The sequence below is a fragment of the Corvus cornix genome, chromosome 26, assembly GCF_000738735.6.
Source record: "Corvus cornix cornix isolate S_Up_H32 chromosome 26, ASM73873v5, whole genome shotgun sequence".
In the NCBI taxonomy this organism is placed as follows: domain Eukaryota; kingdom Metazoa; phylum Chordata; class Aves; order Passeriformes; family Corvidae; genus Corvus; species Corvus cornix.
This window is the reverse complement of record NC_046354.1, coordinates 1,833,593-1,854,329: the sequence shown is the minus strand read 5'-3', so window position 1 is coordinate 1,854,329 and position 20,737 is coordinate 1,833,593. Positions and strand designations below refer to the sequence as shown.

Here is a 20,737-nt window from a genome sequence, read left to right as displayed (position 1 = left end):
TGGTCGAAAAGATTAATTTATGTACATAAAAAAATCCTTGCTGCCCCGGGAATGTGCGAGGGCACGGAAAAACTAAAGGAAGGTGTTTCCCAAAGGCCGCTTGGACCCTTTGGAGCTGCCCTGGCGCTCAGCTCTGCCCTCCCTCCATTCATGGTTTCACTCCGCAGCCTGCAGCAAGCAAAGAACTTGGGGGTGTTTTAATTCAGTGCAAGCACAACATTGATTCGAGTTTGGAAAACAGCCTGGAAGTGCCTCCTCGTGGAGCTAATTCGGGGCTTGCATCTCCTCGGAGCCCTGTGGCTCGCATTTTGATGAGCTCCCTCCAGGGAGAGGAGCTGGATTTCTGTGGAACCAGGAGGGATCTGTGTGTTCTTGTGCTGACTAAACCCACCCACGCCTCGGGGCTTATTTGCAAGCAGATCCTGCAAGGTTTGTGTTAGCCCTGATGGAACAGCCCGATATTCCTGGGAGATGGCATTTGGGTCACTCGGTGGCATTCGGGTCACTCGGTGTAGCTGTGGGGTAGGGGTTGGGTTGATATTTGTCATCTCCGGTGGTGTCTGGGCACTGCCTTTGTGTCCGGGGGTGGTGCAGAGAAGCTGCAGAGGCGGGGAGGGCATTGCTGAGCCGTTTTAGGGCTGGGAATTCAAGGCCTGGAGAGCTGATGCTCTCCTGAGGGGGATGGAACAGTGGAATTCAGGTCTCCCAGCTCCCTGGATCCCCCTTATCTCCAGATAAAGATCCGGAATGTGGCCCGGGGGAGGCACAGGGAAAGCTTTGTCAGTCGTTGTTTTGGGGCAGAGCCCCTGGAGCGTGGGAGATGAGAATCAGCTCTTCCATCAGCTCCGTGCACAGGGAGATGGATGGGAAAGGAAGGCCGGGAGATCGCAGAAGCATGGAATTGTTTGGGTTGGAAAAGACCTCTGGAGATCACCCAGCCAGGGTTACCTGGAGCAGGTGGCACAGGAACACGCCCAGGTGGGTGCAGCAGTGCCCCTGCCTGCCTTTCCCAGCAGGTTTTGATGGAAAGGCCTTTGTCATCCCAATCCTTTCTCCCTCATCCTCCGCGTGTGGATGGGGAAGGGAGGCAGAGGCTGCTGCAGCAGCACGGCCTCAAATCGAGTTTCTGCCTGGCAGGGAGAGCCCGAGGCTGTGGCTCAGCGTCCCCATCCCGGCTGTTTTGGGAGGCGTTTGTTCTCCTAATGATAAAACCCAATTTCCGCCCTTGCCGTTGACTCATTCCCTGTCCGTGAGCAAATCCTGCGCTCCCGCCTGGCCCTCGCCATTCCCAGCGGTCACGCAGGATAAGGACGCTGCTCCCGGCCCTCCAGGCGCTTCAGCTGCTCTTTGATTGCCTAATGGCTTCAGGCGCCCGGCAGCCGCAGGAGCGCCGAGTTTGGGGCAGTTTGGGGGGGTGGGGGTGCCATTATCACCTGTCCCTCGCTCTCAGAGTCCCTTTGTCCCCTGCGGCGGTGGAAGGGGCCGTGATCCTGCGCTGTGGCGAGGATGGCACGGAAGAACAAGGGCTTGGATGCAATTTGGGGTTGGCTAAACATTAAGCTATGGCCAGGTGGGAATGAGCACCTGCAGCCCCGGAGCGGCATTCCAGAGGCACGGGTCACGGGATGGGCGAGTTCCTGTGGCCGGCCGGGCACCTGCAGCCAGCGCTCCGTCATGGCCGAGCTCCACCGGCTCTGCTCTGCCTGGAAAGAGTGTTCTAAAAATTGCCAGCCTTCCCCAGCTAAAGTAGGTGAAATATTTATAAACCCATCCTCTAGAGAAGACCTTTTGCGTAAGCATCAACCGCTCCGGCTTTAAAACACGCGCCCTCCCCCCGCCCCAAGGCAGCCTGTGCTGCTTATCCAGGGAAGGGGCAACTTTAATTGCGTTTGTCTGGCACGGTGGCACCTTTTTAGGTGCCACGGGGGACCGCGGGGAGGGCTGGCAGCAGGGAAGAAAAGGGGGATTTCTGGATTTCCTGGCTCGGCTGTTCTCTGTTCCAGCGGGTGTAGCTGCTGTGGCAGTGGTTTAATGCCGGGGGTGGGGGGGGGCCGCGGAGCACGCAGAGGGGTCGCCCCAATTTTGGGGGGATGATGCGACCCCCGCCGGGGGGAATTGAGAGGGAAGAGGGGGAAGAAGATGAGGGGGGACACAGGGCTCTGCTTTCAGCCCCTGAGGGATGCGCCGAGGTCCGGCGGGGCGGCTCCGGGGGCGGCGGGGATGGAGAGGGGCCCCGCTCCGCCCGGCCCCGGAGGCGGAGCCAGCGCCCGGCGCGGCGGGATCGGGAGCCACATCCCGCAAAGGAGGAGCGGGGCCGGGCACGGCAGCGGGGCGGCGGCGGGGCCGGAGCCCAGCGCCGGAGCTCCAGCAGCGGGGCCGCCCCGCGCCGCCGCCACCGCGCAGGATGTGGTGGGACGAGCGGGTGTCGGCGCGGTTCCGGAGGAACCTGCAGCCCACCCTCACCTACTGGAGCGTCTTCTTCAGCTTCGGCCTCTGCATCGCCTTCCTGGGGCCCACGCTGCTGGACCTGCGCTGCCAGACCCAGAGCTCCCTCTCGCAGATCACCTGGGTCTTCTTCTCGCAGCAGTTCTGCCTCCTGCTCGGCAGCTGCCTCGGAGGGGTCTTCAAGAGGACGTAAGAGCCTGGCAAACTCAGCGCTCCTCCCTCGGGGGGTTCAGCGCCCCGCAGACCCCCCTCGCTTACCCCGGCTCGCGGGTGGGCAGCGCCTTCCCGGGATTCGCCTCCCTCCCGCCGGGATTGCGGGGCTGAGCCGGGATGCTGCGTGGGAAAACCATTCCCGTGTGGAAGCGAGCGCGGGGGGCGTCGCGGAGGGTCCGCAGCGCTCTCGGCCTGGGAGGGGAGGGGGCTTCCCGGGGCCAGCGGGGCCGGAGCCGCTCCGCAGCCGCCGCTCCGCTCCCGGTGCGGTTCCATCCCCTTGGAGAGGAGCCGCCGCTCCCTGGAGCCCCGCGCAGCCACAGCCTCAGCGTGAAGTTCCAGCCAGAACTTCCCGCCAGGGTGGTTTGTTTTTTTGGTTTTTTTTTCCTTAACCTTGGCTGTTTATCGGCAAAAATATTTTTGGAAGTGTGTTTTAATAACCTCGGCGTCGGAAATGGTGGTGGCAGTGCCGCGTTTTCCAGGAGTTTGGGCAAACACGTGGAGGGATGAGAGTGGTCCTCGTGGTCTGGCTGAGGCGGGGGGACACCGGGCAGGGGCTCGGGGGGTCAGCAGGGACCTTGAGGGGCCGCTGAGGGACCCAGACAGGGATTCTCACCGAGCCTCGTGTCCAGGATGTGTTGAAGATAAATAATCCACGCTGGCTCAAGCCTGAGGATTGTCAGGGAGGTGTTTGATTTGAGGCTTGGTGACAGCTCCGAGGATCAGCTGATTATTTTCATTGTCACCGCTCCTCAGGGCGGTGATGTAACGCGTCAGCTCCGTGTGCGTGTGAGATCCACGCACCACGAGTGTGCCTGAGGTGGAGATGGGAGAATTTCCCAGGAATCCTTTAAAAACCTCGTTGAAAACCACTCGGTGTTAAATATTTGCGAGTTGAGGGGAGCCCTGGCTGATGGAGAAGGTGTTGGAGCACCTGGGAATCACCACTGTGGGACATTGAGCTGTCCTGGTCCCCCGAGGCTCCCTGGAGCCGCTCTGTGGGGCTGTGCCGGGGGAGGAGGGGGCAGGTGGGGCGCAGGGGAATGGGGACAGCACGGGGGGACCTCGCTGCGGCTCCGGCACGGCTCCGGCAGCGCTGGGGCAGCAGCAGAGCCGCTGCCAGCCCCCGGCTGCCTCGCATATGTTTGGAGGAGCAGGGAAGGAAAATGCAGAATTGGTTCCTGCTGTCAGCTCCTTCCCAAAGCTCCGGCCCCGTGGGAACACAAAACCCATTTGGGGTTTCGTGCTCAGAGACTCCCAAACTTTTGACTCTGCAGCTGCGCATTGGGGGGGGAAAGAGTGTGTTTGGTGCTGGTTGTGAAGCAGGATGTGTTTGGGATCTTGGAGAAAAAGGGGGTTGTGAAGTGCCTGCAAACCCCACTGGGGACTGACAGCCCTGCCAGGCAGGCAGGAGGGAATATTTGGGATATTTGGAGCTGGTGAGTGTTGCGAGGGGGTTACTCAGAGCCTTGCAGCCTCCAAACGTGTGGGAATAATAATGTTCAGGCTCCAGGAGCTCCGGTACAATCCCTCCTTCAGGGATGGATGGGTTGAGCTGTCTTGCCAAGGGTTCATAAATCAAATTACGCCGGCCTCGGGGCCTTGGTGCCAGGCAGGGAGGAGCACTGGCCAGGTCATCTTTTCCAGTTAGGAGATGGAAAGCTGCTGTGGAACATCCCGGGAGTCTGGCTGCGAGCTGGGTGTGACTCCTGGTGCCTGAGGGACGCAGACTCTGCTCCTTTGGATCCAATTGGTCCGGGCGATGGACTCATGAGGGACAGCAGTGCCGGGGTCTGGGGCAGGAATGGGTGGTGGGACCTAAACCCAGCTCCCTGTCCCCAGAGAAGCTGCTGGGTGCTGCTCCCTGCTCCTGGAGCCCTGGGAGGAGGGATCACAGCGCCGGCACCTGTCCCTCCAGCACGAGCCGGCTCCAGAATTCCCTCTCGTGCGAGATTTCAGGGAAGTACAAAGTTTGCCCCTGCCAGGCTCCCCGAGGGATGGAGCAACGATGCTGCTGCTCTGTCCTGGAGTCCTGGGATTGCTGCTGCTCCCTTCCCTGAGCCTCTGGGCGGGGCAGAGCCGGGGCTGGGGGAGCAGCCCCCCAGGAAACGCAGGGGTTGTGGTTTGCAGGTTCACTCCAGGCTGCTGCCCCCCGGTGCCGCCTCCCTGGGGATTGCTGGGACCTGTGACAGGCTCTGCCCCAGACATGCAGCTGTTCCCAGGGGTTTTGCATCCCTGGGGTCGGGGTTTGAGCGCTCCTCGATCCCAGGGGCTGCAGGAGTACAGAGAGCCCCGGCAGGAGCTGAGCCCCCAGAAGGAGCCCTGAGCTCCTCTGTGGGAGCATCCTGAGGATTCCCCTTCCCTGGAATGACCTGGACAGGATTCCCAGGAGCCCCCTGCAGGAGCAGCCCCAGCGATGGGGTGGGAGTGCTGGGAGGACCAGCCTGGGCTCAGACACACGAGGGGGAGGTGAAATTTTGGGGAAATTCCCATCCCTGGCACTGCCAGCTCCAGTGGGAGCTCTGTGCACCTGCATTTCACTTTCCTTCCCTATTTTGTTGCATTTCAGGCTTGAATTGTGAAGTTAAAATCCTGCACACACTGGTGATGGGAGCACCAGAGTGCCCCAGATTGGCGTTTGGGTTTTTTTTTAAACCAGGACCTGCATTTTTGTGTCTTGTTGAAAATTTGCTTTCGCTCCCAGGGTTTGGGCCAGCCCTGGGCTGATCCCGCTGGTGTGGGCAGAGATGAGGAGGGCACTGGGGGCTCTGGAGCTATGCTGGACCCTGGGCAGGCTTCTCTCAGTGTGATCCACCCCATTCCTGTGGGGCCCAGGAGATGGGACCCTTTTATTCTCCTTTCACAGCGCCTGTGCACATCCCCAGCTCACAGGAATGACCCCAATCTCTCCCTGCCCTCCAGATTCCCATCTCCTGGAGGTTTCTGGAACTCCCAGGACACTTCACTTGTCACTGCCACCTTTTGTTGCTCAGAGAGCAGCGCAGGATGAGCTCCTTGGGGACACAGAGCTCCCCGAGCCTGGCCCTGCTTCCTGCAGGAGACGGGGGGGCTCTGGAGGCTGCTGTAGGATCCTCCTCCCCTCCTCCGCATCCTCACCTTGTCCCCTCGGGGCTTTGGGTTTTTAATGATCAGTTTTGCAAGTCTGAGCTGGCCTGATTATCATTTTTCTTCTTGATGTGAGGGACTTGGAAAACGCTCCCTGGGGTGGGGGAAAAAACTGTGCTTGGAGCTGAAGAGATCCTGCTGCAACGGGAACACCGGGGTGGGGGTTCCTAAATCCACGTGGGAGGGAGAGGGGAAGCTCTGCTGCTTGGAACTGCAGGATTGACTATGGAATTGCCCATCCTGATCCTATGGAGATCAGCCCAAACCTCTCACAGGCAGCTGCAGGCTTGTGAGGGAGCCAGGATCTGCTCTGGGTGCTCCTGAAACAAAATCTGGGACATTTCAAGGCTCGTTTCACACCCTGCTGGAGTGGAGCCTGCCCTGGGCCAGGCCAGAGCTGTGCTGGGGACACAGAGACCAGGCTGTGACATCAGGGCTGCTTTTCCAGCCCTTTGGAGGGGTTTGGCATCATCAAGACACGCTGGAATCACGGTGTGCCTCATTTCTGCTGCTTCCCGAGGGGTTTGTGTCTCAGGAAATCCTTCAGTGCCCCCCTGGGTGCTGAGCTGTGCCCCCAGCTCCAACCCTTGGGGTTCCTTGGTCCCCTCTCCTGCCAGGGGCAGCAGGGCTGGGTGCCACCCTGTGCTGGCATTCCCAGGGGATCCAGCTGTGTTTTTAACCCACAGCTGCAGGCAGGAATTTTTCCCCATTGGGGCAAACCGGGGTGAGATTTTTAACGCTTATTAAGGACATAACATCACCCCCCAATTAGTGTTTCGCACTGGTGATGAACCTGCTCCCCAGCCAGGCTGGGAGGGTTCTGCAGGGGAGGCGTTTTGGGAATGGTTTGTGAGGTTTTCCCTTCGCTCCCGGCCTCGGATGCACCAGCTGCTGGTGCCGCTGCCTCTCTCCCCTCCCTGGAGGGAGCTGCCTCGGCTCTCCGGGCTGGGAGCTGCTCCTCTCTCATTTGCCAGGCGCTTTTCCTGCCGTGACTGTGCACATCTCGCCCGGCTCCCTCCCTCCCTCCTTCCCTCCCCCAGAAATCCCACGGCTCTGCTGTCAGAGGACCATCAGTAGTCACAGCTTTGAAAAATACTGTTTGCTCCTGCCCAGCCTGGCTGGGCCGGGCACAGGGAGGCTCTGGCACGGCCGGGTTGGTGCCACAGGGCAGCAGAAGAAAAGAGAGGTGCAGGAGAGGTGCCCTTGGCCCGTTTGCTCCAGCGGGAGCGGTGAGCAGGACATGGAGGGCCAGGTCACCGTGGGGCCGCAGAGGAATGAGGGCAGTGACCGGGCCGGGGCAGTGACAAGGACATGGCCAGGCTGTCCTGGCAGGGCAGGAGGGTTGGCAGCTGGGCCTCCTCCACCCTCCTCCTCCTCCTCAGCGCCTTCTCCAGCCTGGCTGCGGGCTGTGGAGCAGGGAGGAGGGGGTGCGGTTTCCTTGCTGGGGATGTTCCTGAGCGCTGATCAGCCCCACATCCCCCAGTTACTGCTAATTACCAGCTGCCATCACACCGGGCTCCTCCGGGGCTGGGACAGGGACCTGCCTGTGCCCCTCGCTGTCTGCGGTGCCTTCCCAGTCCCATCCCTCGGCTCGTTCCAGCGCTTCGCTGTCGGGTCCCTCCTTCCCTCCTTCCTTCCTTCCTTCCTGCCTTCCCTCTTGGCAGCCCCGGGGCCGCGCGGTGCCAGCCCGGGTGCTGTTCCCTGGCTCGGCTGCTGCTGGAGCCGGGAGGGGACACATCCCAGCTCCCGGGAGGGGACACATCCCAGCTCCCGGGAGGGGACACATCCCAGCCCCCGGGAGGGGACACATCCCAGCCCCGGGAGGGGACACATCCCAGCTCCCGGGCCGCTCCCGGGGACAGCGAGGGGCTGGAGAGCGGCTGGGAACGGCAGCGGTGCCGCGTCCCAGCGTGTCCCGCTGGGAGCAGGGATGGCGCTGCCAGAACGGGGCACAGGGCACGGAGAGGGAGCTGCAGCCGCTTCCCTGGGAGCAGGGCAGCACCTCCAGGCAGCTCTGGGATCGCCACCAGCCCTGGAGCTGCTCCACAGTCAGGATGGGGCCTCACCTGCACAGCCCCACATCCCTCCGTCTCCATGCCCGGCCTGAAAGGACAGGTTGTTATCCTGCCCTGAATGCGGGTTTGGAGGGATGGTTGCTCTTCTCCTCAAAAGCTGGGTGCAAAATCTGCCCCTTGGAGGCATCACCCTCCAGGCAGGAGGTGGCAGCGCCCCAGAGCTGCTGCAGGGGTGACACTGGGCTGTGGGGTGTGGAGCATCTCCCTCCTCTCACCAGAAAACCTGGAGCTGCTGGCGTTGGAGCTGCAGCTGCCGGGGGAGGTTGGGAGCAGGAGGTGGGGGTGGTGTGGCTGCAGCTCTGGTGGTGGCACTGGTGGCGCTGATCCTGTCCCCACCTTTCCCGCCCCAGGCTGGCCCAGTCCTGCTCGCCCTCTTCGCCTCGTCCCTGGCCATCTCGCTGGTATTCGCCATCATCCCGCTGTGCCACAACGTGGTGGTGCTGGCCGTGGTCATGGCCGTGGCCGGGCTGGCCATGGGCTGCATCGACACCATCTCCAACATGCAGCTCGTCAAGATCTACCAGAAGGACTCTGCCATCTTCCTGCAGGTGAGAGCGGGGCCCTCACCCTCCCTGGGCAGGTTTAGGGTGGACATTAGGGGGAATTTCTTCCCAGAAAGGGTGGTTGGGCATTGAAATGGTGGAGGAACAACCCCTGGAGGTGTTTGAGGAAGGCCTGGCTGTGGCACCGAGCCCCATGGTCTGGTGACAGGGTGGGGTCAAGTCACAGGTTGGACTCGTTGACCTCAAAGGTCCTTCCCAGCTTAATTGATTCTGTGATTCTGAGGAGGTGTTGGAGGGCTCTGCCTCCCTCCTGCTCCACTGCCTCACCTCTTGCAGGCCCTGCACTTCTTCGTGGGCTTCGGGGCGCTGCTGAGCCCCCTGATCGCTGACCCCTTCCTGTCGGACACCAACTGCATCCTGGCCAACGGCACGGCCAACGCCTCCAGCAACCTCCCGCACATCCGCAAGTCCCTGGTGCCGCACCACCCGGGGAACCTGTCCCACTACGACCTGCCCATGAAGGGCATGGTGGTGACACGAGTGTCCTACGCCTTCTGGATCATGGCCCTCATCAATGTGAGTGCTGCAGCCAGGAATATCCAGCTGGGAACATCCCTGCTCCGGGGATTTGCAGGGGTTTGTGGTGTTGGGGGGTCCTGGCAGTGGGAGGAGGCACAGGGATGGCTGTGCTGCTCCACAGGAAAGGTGCATTTGTTGCCAAATCCGGTTTCCACCAGGACACTTCACCGCTGGATGGATTCAGGGATTTGTCCGAGCTCTCTGGGACAAAGGCAGGAGCTGGACCAGCAAACTCTGCTCAGATCCAGAGTTTTTCCTTCATGCTCAGCTGGGGAGGAGCTGGTGGTGCGGGGAGGGCCTGGCAGCAGAGGATTTGCAGGGATGTTATCCGTCAGTGATGGCTGACAGGGCAGAAGGGATCAGGGTGTTTCTCAGTTTTTTATTTTTCCTGGAGATCCCAGCAGGTGTAAAATTCTTCCTTTGGGAGGGAGATGAGGGGCCTGCTGTCCCCAGGGGGCTCCTGCAGTAAAATGGGTGATCCTACCAGAAGGACCTGCCTGGCAGCTCCTTCCCTCTGGAATTGAGCTGTCAGAGGCTGAGGCTGTGCAGGCTCCCCTTCTCCCGTCCCTGGCCACTGAGCAGCCCTTGGTTTGGCACCTCTCCATCAGCACCAGGCAAAGGGAGCTGTAGCTGCTTCCCTTGGGCTTTCCCCATTTATTAAATTCCTAGAACATCCCCATTTCCCCCTATCCAAGGGTTTTGAGGCCCTCCCAGCTACCTGTGGGAGGAGCTCAGGCAGGTGAAGCAGCTGGGCAGGTGCTGGGATGAGTTTCTGAGCAGAGTTACCCAAAAACTGCCCAGCCTGGGAGGAGAGGCAGCTTTAATTACCTCCAGCTCTGCCTGTGCCATGGGAAATGAGCTTTTAGTTACTCCAGAGCCAGAGGACTCCGAGCAAACCAATTTAGTTTGGAAGCAGAGTTTAACACCTGCTCTGAGCCCGATGATGTGTCACATTCTGGGAGCACTGATGGGGATTTCCAGCCCCCTCTCTGTCCCCAGCAGTGTCCTGTGGGTATTTTTGGGGTGGGATGGCACCACATGGATTGTGGGTTTGAGCTGGGTTTGTGCATCCGGACACGCTCAAGTGTTGCATGCACGGGCGGGTGGGTGGAATACAGAATTCCCAGGATTCCCACAGGCTGTGGAGGAACACCAGGAATACTGCAGGGAGGCTGGGAGACCCATGGGTTTGGGGATAAGGGTTAAACAACAGATGCAGAGCGGGCAGTTGGACGTCTGTGATTGCTTTTCCCAAATCCTCACGGAGGGAGCTACTTTTATTCCCTGTTTGTTCCATCCCAACCCACTGGAGATGCTGGGAGCAGCTCAGCTCCAAACTGCTGACCCTTTTCAAGGTGGAAGCAGCAGAGGAAGATGATGGGAATGGTTTTTTAAACCTCCAGGGACATGGATGAAAAGAGTTAACGACAGAAATGGAAACCAGGAGCAGCAGCTTGGTTTTAAAATGGCCAAATCCCACATTTCCATCCCGGTTTTTGTGTGGATTCTGACAAGGCACGAGCTGAAATGATTCATTTCGAGCTCTTGCTTTTGTTTAGAGTGGAAATGTCTCAATCTGACTCTGGCACAAGTGCTCCGTGCGGAGCTGACAGTGGAGTTGTGCCGATGTTATTGAAGCAAAATGGGTTTGCTTTGGGAAAATGAGGCAGCTCAGCATAATCAAAACAAAGCGCTTGGATCGCTCCCAGCCGAAATCTTTCATTTGACGAGAAAGATTTTTTGCCTTTTCATCCCGATTTTGGAACAAAACCCCCATGTTTTAAAATTCAGTTCTCCCACAGAACGGAAATTTCATCATCCAGCCCGTTCCAAGGGGCTGGAAATCAGGAAAATGTTCCTCGGAGAGGGATGTGTTTGTCCGGAAGGTGCTTTCCCAGGGGAAGTGTGGGACACTCCATTGTGCTCAGGCTGCTCCAAAGGAGCCTGGGATACAATGGCAGGGAACAATCCTGGATTCCTGGGGGGACAGACCGAAATAGCAGTGGGAAGGAGCTGGAATATCCCCACGCTGAGCTGGGGGATGCAGCAACTTAGTGAGTTTATGAGGATGGATAAAAGCTGCCAGGGCAGGGACAGAGCGGCCCTGGGAATTTGGGAAGTGGAGCTGGAGCGTTGGGTGCAGGGAATTGGGGTCTCTGCTCGGCCCTTGGCTCCTGCTGGGGGATGCTCAGGTGCCTTTTCCCCTTGGGAAAAGAAAATCTTCCTGCCAAAAAAAAAAAACCCAACCAACCCAGAAAAGCAGCAAAAAATATCCTGGGAAGGAATTTGGTAGTGGTATCCAAACCTGGCTGCCCAGGAGGGATGGGATGGGATGGGATGGGATGGGATGGGATGGGATGGGATGGGATGGGATGGGATGGGATGGGATGGGATGGGGGGTCCAGCTCAGTGACCACAGCCAGGGCTGGGACCTCCTAAAAATGTCCCAGCCTGGTTAAAGCAAAAAGGACCAGCTGGATTTGAAGGTGAGGGTGTGGAGGGCAGGGATGCACCCACGGTGGGACTGGGAATTGGGGAATCCCAAACTGGGGCCTTGTCCTGTGCAGGCTCCTCGAGGCTGGGAGTGCCCAGGGCCGTTATCTGCACAGCTAGGCCCCTGGTTGGGGGTGGGAGAATATTTTTGCTAAATCTGCAATTCAGAAGAATAAAATCTGGTCCTGACCTCCGGAAGGATCAGAACTATCAAGCAAATGCACTTTTCTTCCATGGGACCGAACTCACTGTTCCTATTCCCATTGTTCCCAGAACAATGCAGGCCTCATAAATGAATTCAGGCGTGAGGGGCGGGGTGTGAGGGAGGGGGGGAGTTCTCCATACATTTAAATCATGCCACGAGCCAACAAAAGGCAGGAAATTTGGAGCTGGAGCTCCCACTTGCTCCCAGACATGTAGAAAACAAGGGAATGAGCTGTCACTTAGGATTTCCTGGCTTTCTCCCCCAGTTGGTTGCAGTGTAAACACCGCTGGGTTGTGCTGGGAGGAGACGGGAGGGCTTCGTTTGCTTCCCTCTGTTTCCTCAGCAGGAGAAAAAGAGCGATTCCCTGTGGATTTGGAGGCACCACGGAGTCGTGGGTGTGTGCTGGGAGCGGGCTCATCCCATGGGATCACCGTGCCGGGGGGTCCTGCTGCCCCATGGATCCAGTGGGGATGTGGGGTGGGACTGTGGGACTTGTGGTGGGATCATGGGGTGCTGGAGCATCCCTGGGTGCACAGAGGACCCCAGAGCCGCGGCTGACCCTCTCTGCTCCGCTCAGGCTGTGCCCAGGGGCTGCTGGAGGTCACTGGGCTGCAGCAGAGCCGTCCCTGTTGGCCTGGGAACCACGGGCTCCTCTCTCAGGAGGTGCTGAGCAACCCCTTGCTAATGGCCGGGGACGGGGCTGGGAGCAGCTCCCCCGTCCCTCCCGGGGAATTCCAGCTGCAGCTCCAGCTGCTCCGCTCCCCACAGGCAGCAGCGGCTTCGTGGTTTCATTCTCCGGGCAGGAGCGGCCGAGGGTTGGACACCGGAACGTTCGGGGTTGGAGGGCTGGGGTGGCACTTTGGGAGGTTTGTCCCAGGGTCCCCGTGCCCAGCTCCAGGTGACTGCTGGAACCTGGCACTGGCTGGGGATGTCCCAGCAGATCGAGAGACTTTTCTCCCAATTTTCTTCCTTTTTTCCCCCCACCCAGCCTCCATCCCTCCCTTAGCCTCTCCTTATCCCATCCCCATCTCTCCTTGCTCTCGGCACCTCCCCTGTGGAAGCCGAGCACAGCACCCCAAAACGCTGCTGCTGGGGGAGCTGCGCTGTGTTTTTGGGAGGTTCAGGTGCTCAGCCACCCCTCTGTCCCCTCCCCAGCTGCCCGTGCCCATCGCTGTGTTCTTCCTGCTCTACAAGGAGCGGATGGTCCCCTGCTTCAACGGCAGCAGCCACCCGCTGCTGTCAGCTGACGAGCTGGCCCTGGAGACACGGCCTGGCGACAAAGACGAGCTCTCCACGGCTGGCCAGAGATCCCACACGGCTGCAGGTGAGCTGGACATGCCTCTCTTATGGATTTTGGGGAGAAAAAGCCGTGTTTGAGCGTGTCTGGATGTAATGAAAGATCCAGTGCTGCTGTCTGAGGAGGGAACTTTCCAAAGCGTGCACAGGGATCCAATCCAGGAGTATTCAAACAATCCATTTGGTGCCTAATTGCCCTCAAATTAGATGGAATCTTGAACAGAGATTGGTATCCCAATCCTAATGAGCTCTCCAGGCTGTGTTTCTCCATTCCATGCCATCCTAAAGCCAACCCCAGCTCCCCCCAACCCTTTAGGGACATGTGGCAGTTGTGCCCCTTCATTCCCTCCTGGTTTTGGGACATCTTTCTCGCTGGATGTTCAGTTTAAAAGTGGCCACTGCGCTGCAGATGCTGATTTTTATAGGATTTTTTTTTTTATTCCCCCCTTCTTTGAGGGAAAGAGTGAAATAGTTTACTCTTGAACTCAAGGCTGCACCCTGTCTTGGGGACAATGGTGACATTGTTCCTTGCTGCCCAGGAGAGACGTGCCAGAGTCAATTCTTTGGGTAAACAGTGAATCTCGGAAGTAAATATGGTTTAGGGCTATGGGGAGTGTTCCCTGTTATTCCTGGAGAGATGGCTTTGCCCCTGGGCAGTAAAAGGGAGTTTTAGGGAATTCTGGAAGGTGAGGGGGAGTTGGGATGTGGTGAGGTGCTGGCGGGAAGGCTCGGGGTGATGCCAAGCTCTGTGTGTGTATCCCCGTTGTTGGGTTCAATATCCATTATCCAAGGAATGGGAGCTCTCCTGGGCAGGGCTCTCCTGTGATCCCTCCAGGGATGAGGGGATTTGGGCCATGAGTGCTTTAGTCAAGGTTTTATTGCCTGTAAGAGCAGGGTCAGAAGTGTGGAGCCCCAAACTGGGAAGAGGAGCACGAGCAGCTGCAGTAAGAGAAGTGGCAGGAGAGCCCAGGATCCCGGGGTGTGGAGGGCCCAGTATCCCGGGGTGTGGAGAGCCCAGGATCCCGGGGTATGGAATGCCAAGATCCTGGGGTGTGGAGAGCCCAGGATCCCGGGGTATGGAGGGCCCAGGATCCCGGGGTGAGGAGAGCCCAGGATCCCGGGGTGAGGAGAGCCCAGGATCCCGGGGTATGGAATGCCAAGATCCCGGGGTGTGGAGAGCCCAGGATCCCGGGGTGTGGGCAGCAGGTATCCCAAAGAACCAGGATCCCAGGCTGTGGCGATCTGGGATCCCAGGCTGTGGGCAGATCCCGTACCCATTCCCATTTCCTTCTGGAAGCTTAGAGGAAGGTAAGAGCGAAGTGGAGCTCCCCGAGCTCAGCACTGCCGCACATTCAGGTCCTGGCTGGGTCTGTCCTGCAGCAGCTGTCCCACAAACCAAACCCCTCTGAGGGCTGGCAGCCACCCAGCCCCGGGGGGACGTTCTGGCCAAGGTTGCTTTGCATTGTTCTCCACCAGGTCACGAGGATTTGTTCAGCTGCTGCCAAAGCAAAAACTTCCGAGGGGCTTCCTACACCTATTTCGCCGTGCACATCACCGGGGCTCTGGTTCTCTTCATGACCGATGGGATCGTGGTGAGTTCAGCTGACCAAATCTCTGGATTTTTTCCTGCCAAACCCCTGTGACACCCCCAGCCCGGCTGCTGGGCCACAGGGGTTAATGATGAGCAGGGCTACACGGCTATGGGAATATCCCAGGCCCTCCATCTCCAAGGATTACCAACCCTGCGCTCTCAATGGGATGTTTGGAGGGTGTGGAACCTCGAAAGGGCAGGGCAGCCCCTCGGGGACAGAGCTTTTCCCGGGAATTGCTGTGGAGCTTTGCCCTTTCAGGACAGATGAAACCCCACGTTCTGCTGCTGGTGGAGCTGCGAACCCTTTGGGAAGGGGTCCCAGCATGGGTGAGCTCTCCAGAGCTGCCACCATGAATAACTGAGGGACAGAGGAGCCTGTGGTCCCCACGAGGGTGTGACAGGGTGGTTTTTCCTGCAGGGAGAGTACTCGGGCTTTGTGTACAGCTACGCCGTGGAGGAGCCGCTGTCCGTGGTGCACAAGGTGGCCGGGTACCTGCCCAGCCTCTTCTGGGGCTTCATCACCCTGGGCAGGCTCATCTCCATCCCCGTGTCCTACAGGATGAAGCCAGCCACCATGGTCTTCATCAACGTGGTAAGGATGGGGTTAATTCCCTTAATCTCTCTTTCCTCACCCCAAAAACTGCGGGTGCTGGATGGGGCCTGGATCCTGCAGGACAACCTGGAATGGGTAAAACTGGGGGGGGGGAACTGGGAATTTGGGGATTTTGGATTCATTTGAGGTGAATTTGGGGGGATTTTGGTTTAATTTGGGGACAATGTCAGTGATTTTTTGGGGGATTTTTGGGTGATTTTAGGGGATTTTGAGGGGATTGCTTTGGAGCTGCAGCTCCTCTCACGCCTGGGGGGTTTGCACAGGTACGGTGGACAAGGTGCCCTCCAGGTAGCCACAATTTAAAACTCGGTTGCCCAACTTTCCTGAGCCTCAGTGGGTCTGGTGTGAGAGTTGGGAAAACCCCAGCAGAGTCAGCACTAAAAAAGTGCCAGTGTTATTTATTAATTAATTCCTGTGGCAGCCGTGGGAAAGGGACGGTAGATCACTCCATAAATGCTCTGCTTAGGCTGCAGCAGCTGTCAGGGGTTGCTGAAGTCAATAAAACACCTGGGGAAAGGGGCAGGAATCCTTTGGGGATGCGTAAGGAAGATCCATGTAAGGACGTGGCAGAAACCAGGGAGGGAGCAGATCCCATTCCCACTTCTTAGAAAGAAGAGGGAAAGCACGAGCAGGCAGTTAACTCCCCATTTATTTGAACCAGAGGTGATTTTGGTGGCTACGTTTTGGTAATATAACACATTACACATATCTAACGGGGTGGGGAAAAGATTTTGGGGTGTTCTGAGTAAAAAATCCACCTGGCTGAAGCCGAGCCTGGGCAGTTCTTGGAGCTGCTGTAGGATCCGGCAGCTCCTGGAGTCGTTGCAGCATTGCCGTAACAAATTCCAGCTCCAATTCGGCTTCTTTAGGACCCAAATTGCTCCTGAGCGCTCGCACAGGGCCGCAATCAGGGCCCGAGCAATTAAAACAAAACCAGCCGGAATCTCAGAGCTCCCTCTGCTGCCCCTGCCCTGCGTCACTCGGGCATTTCCCAGGGGTTTCGGTTCTTTCCCCTACAAGCCAGAGGTGAGGGAAAGTTGATTTAAATGCAGTTGGCTCTTCGGCTTTAATGCTGTGGCTGCTTTCTGAGCAGGTATTGAGAGTTAATTCTGTAATTATCGAGAGTGACTTCAGCCTTATTCAGCAGAATGAAGAATTATTAGTGATTGAGACATGTCAATATTGTGGAAGTTGTTGTACTCTTGTATTTAAAGGTGTTTTTTCGGATACAATTTTACGTTTCTACATAATGAAATTGAGATTTGATTTCCAAATTACGTTATAAAAATTAGCCAATTCCTTAAAGCCAGATGGATTTTCTTTGGCCATTCAGTTTCTCAAACACTGATTTTCTTTTCCCAGCATATTTTCTCTTCCAGACTATTTCCTATTAAAAATAAACGTATTTTCTCTTCCAGACTATTTCCTATTAAACTCTAGAGCCTGTTGCACTCAGCATTTTTTGACTGATTTTTTTGTGTGTATGTTTCTTTCTTGCAGGTCGGGGTCCTCATCACCTTCCTCCTGCTGCTGATTTTCTCCTCCAGCGTGGTTTTCTTGTTTGTGGGGACAGCATCCCTGGGGCTGTTCCTCAGCAGCACCTTCCCCAGCATGCTGGCCTACACCGAGGACATCCTGCAGTACAAAGGTGAGCTGGGATTTGGGCAGCTCTAGGACCAGGTGGATTTTTGGATCCCATCCCCTTTTTGTAGCTCCTTCCCTCCCCCCTCAGCAGGTTTTTGCCTTTTGAAGGCAGATTTATTGTAGCTCGTAGTCAGAAAAGTGTAAAATTCTCTGCTTCGCTGGTGAATAATGACCCCAGGCAGGGATCAGGCCTTGGTTCCTGGTTTGGGGATCTCAGGGAGTGGCAGGAACGCTGCTTTAGAGGGAGATGGTTCCGAAAACATCCCCAGATTAGCAGTGAGCTGGAAACCCCAGAGCCTGGCCAGGAGCTCTCTGCCAGCCTGTCTCAGGGGCAGGGAGACAGAAAAACAAAAACCTTTCCAGCAAGAGGCAACATCAGCTCTGCCAGCAGAGCCAGGCGGCAGGAGATTGATTTTTGGGCTTTAACTTTCACCCTTCTGCACCACTGCAGGCCTGCAGAGGCATTTCCAACACTAAATGGGAACATTTTGTGGCTGTTGTGTGGTGAGATCCACGGAAAAGCTTTAAAGGAGTGCAGGGTGGCCCTGCTGGCGGTGCCACCTCGGCTGCCACCACCCCTTGCCCTGTTTCCTTGCAGGTTGTGCCACAACCGTGCTGGTGACTGGAGCTGGCATTGGAGAGATGGTGCTGCAGCTGCTGGTGGGGTCGGTGAGTAGCCAGGAGGTGGCAAAACCCAAAATAAATTTGGAATTTAGAAGTCAAAACCTCAGTTCTCCTTTTGGGCACTGCCTGAGCCTGGAGTTACCGGCCAGCAAAGCCCTCCCTGATTATCCACGAGGAATCTGAATGATGTCTGATCCCTTTTTTTATTTCCATCCCACTGCAGATCATCCATGATCGGGGCAGCTACAGTTTCCTGGTCTGTGGCATGATCTTTGGATGCTTGGCCTTTACCTTCTACGCCCTCCTGGTGTTTTTCCACAGGATGTACCCCAAGCCCTCCCCAGGTAAGAAACCTCAGCCCAAGCCCTGCTTTGGGATGGGAGCGAGAGCAGCACAAGCCCCACTCCAGAGCATTCCAGCAAAATGCAAGGAAATGTTTATTTTTCTGCTGCTTCCTCTCTCCTTTTCCTGCTTTGTCTTGCCCACAAAGCCTTGGCAGCCACAGCCCAGGGTTTGCTTTCTTTTCTGCTGCAGGAATGGTCTGTGAATCACAGACAGCACCAGCTTCCCTGGGCTGTCCCCTGGCTGAAATCCAGGGAATCAGCGGGGCTGCCATGCAAGGGCAGCTGTCAGGTTCTTGGAAAAGGCTTCACTGATAAAGGAGTCTTTAGTTATCACCTCAGTCTGGAGCTGCTGTTGGTTTTTTAAGCACCTCGTACAAAAGGAGCAGAGCGGGACAGGCAAAAATGTGGCTGGGGACACTTGGGCTGTGCTGGGCACTGGTGGGGTCACACCTCGAGGGCTGTGTCCAGCTCTGCACCCCCAGTTTGAGGGGCTGGAGCGTGTCCAGGGAAGGGAATGGACCCGGGGAAGGGTCTGGAGAATCCTGAGGGAGCTGGGAGGGCTCAGCCTGAAGAATTTCTGGCTCTGCACAGGTCCCTGACAGGAGGGAGCAGCCAGAGAGGATTTGGGATCTTGTCCCGGGGAATAAGGGGTGGGATGAGAAGAAACAACCTCAAGCTGTGGCCAGGGGAGGCTCAGGTTGGACAGCAGCAGGAATTTCCTCACGGAAAGGGTTGTTAAGCATCGGAACTGCCATCCCCAGAGGTGCCCAAGGAAGGCCTGGATGTGGCACTCAGTGCTGTGGGTGATGGAATGGCAGCATTCCTGAGGGGAAAACCTCATGCCCATCCCCTTTAATCTCAATTAAACCTTCCATTCAGGTGAAACGTTGAATGAATCTTTTGCAGAGCTGGACGAGGCCTCCCCTGACAAAGCAGCAGCGCCCGAGGACACGGGGCAGTACCAGCGCTGAGGGAGGGCCGAGCTCTGCACAAGCAATAAACCCACCCCCAATTCAGCATTACTCCTAAGGGTGATTTCACATTTAATGAACTGAATCATGCAAGTTCTCTGCAATCAAAAGCACAGTAGGTGGGGTAAGTCAGAATCGAGGAAATCAAGCCCAAAACATCTGAGCTGAGCACGAGGTGCCAGTAGCACTTGTGCCAAAAAGACTGCGAGTGCCAGCCTGGCCCTGGGACTGAAAGCAGGGACGTTTGCACAGCACTTCCTCCTGCAAATGAACTTTTTTTACCTGTTCAGAAAAGAGGGTGGGAAGGAAAAGCTGCTCTCCGCTCCTCATCCAAAACTGAATGTTCTCCCGGCTTGGTCACGGCATTGATTTTATTTTCGGCCTGTGATGGCACAGGACCCCCTTGAATTTACAGCACAATCCTGGGTTTTAATTCATTTTTTGTGCAGCAGGGCCTCGAGTCAGTGTCACCTCCCTTGATCCTTCCAAAGGGGGGAAAGTTCCACATGGGCAGAGCCCCGCCAGGTGCACACAGTGGTAGCAGGGCCTGTCTCGATTTGCACACTTGATTCCTGTATATTCCACACTCTAACCATGGACAGTGTCTTACTCAGCATGCTCAGGCCTCTTGATTACTTAAAATAATTTGCTTTTCTTTCTTTTTATTTTTATTTTTTCTTTTTTCTGGGGGGAGGTTTCTGTTTGGTTTTTTAAGTCAAGAATGAGCCGTGCTGCTTTGTTTTGCTTTAAGTCACTCCTCGAGCTGCAGTGTCTTTTTTAGAGTGGTTTTATTTCCAGCTCCAAGAGAAGGGATTTTTGGGAGCCAGGCTCCAGCTGCTTCACCTGTGCAATATCCTCACATCCAGGTGCCTTGTGTAAGGTACTCCCACAGCCCACGCATGGCCTGTCCCAGCCACCAGGAAAGGACTGGATTTTTGAGGAATGTAAAGGCTCCATCCAGCTCCTCCTGCCCGGAGTGGCTGCAGATGTAACTCCTCGCTTCAACTGCTGTATGTGATGTACATATGTACGTGTGTATATAAAGCAGTGTTTAATTAAAGGTGATTGATTGCTAATTGCTCACTGACTGGACTCAGGTAACTCCGACACCTCCAGTTCTCAGTTTTTAAACAGCCTGAATTGAACAGATTTTTAATTAAACTGCTTTTAGCATTTGCAGAATTGTGGAATGGGTTGGGTTGGAAAGGGCCTTTAAGCTCATGCAGTTCCCCCCCTGCCATGGGCAGGGACACCTTCCACTGTCCCAGATTTCTCCAGCCTGGCCTTGGGCACTTCCAAGGATGGAGCAGCCACAGCTTCTCTAGGAAATTCCTATTTTCCCAAGCAGCAGCTCCTCCCTGCCATAAAACATCTCCACAAACTCCTGTAGAAAAGAGCCTGGAGTCGCTGAATTGCCTTTTTCTCCCTCAAGGTGAGTTTGGATGGGGTCAATGCAGCTGAATTCTGGGTTTAGCTCATCCCTGGACTTCAGGGACCCCCTCCTGCCTCACACCCCACAGCTGGAATCTATTCTATGATCCTATAATGAAACTGAACCTAATTCCAAGCCAGGTTGGACAGGGAGATGTCCCTGCCGATGGAATGAGAAGATTTTGAAGATCCTTCCACCCCAAACCCTTCTGAGATTTGATTCCAACCCCAGAGCAGATCCCAGCCAGGCCAGCACGGGCTGTAATTCTGCTCCAGCTCCAGAGGATGCCACTGTTCCTCTCCTGGAGCTGCCCAGAATAAATCACCCCGAATCCAATAACCACGGACTGCAAAACCCCTTTACAGCAAACAAAACCCCCCTCCCTCGGTCCTTCCTCGAGCCCCTCCCACCGTGACAGCATCTCTGGGCCCTGCTCGGAGGAAATGAGCACCAAGAAATTCCAGGAGGGAGCCGAGCTGGGAAGAAATCTCCTCGGTTTGTGTCACACCAGGCCTGGCAGCTTTCAAATCAGCTCATTCTGGCCTGGCAGGTTTGAGAAGACACAGCTCAAACTCTTCTGAATTAA

General features: G+C 56.8%; 1 protein-coding gene across 1 annotated transcript; it reads left to right on the top strand.

The window, feature by feature from the left end:
* Positions 1-1,650: 1,650 nt before the first annotated feature.
* On the top strand, positions 1,651-19,795 carry MFSD4A (major facilitator superfamily domain containing 4A). The gene is made up of 10 exons (XM_010404544.3): positions 1,651-1,746; positions 8,207-8,404; positions 8,696-8,935; positions 12,792-12,960; positions 14,409-14,524; positions 14,942-15,115; positions 16,637-16,784; positions 17,379-17,449; positions 17,628-17,748; positions 18,655-19,795. Exons 1-10 carry the CDS (start codon positions 1,675-1,677, stop codon positions 18,717-18,719), a joined length of 1,374 nt encoding a protein of 457 aa, XP_010402846.3. The 5' UTR covers positions 1,651-1,674; the 3' UTR covers positions 18,720-19,795.
* The last annotated feature ends 942 nt before the right edge of the window (positions 19,796-20,737 follow it).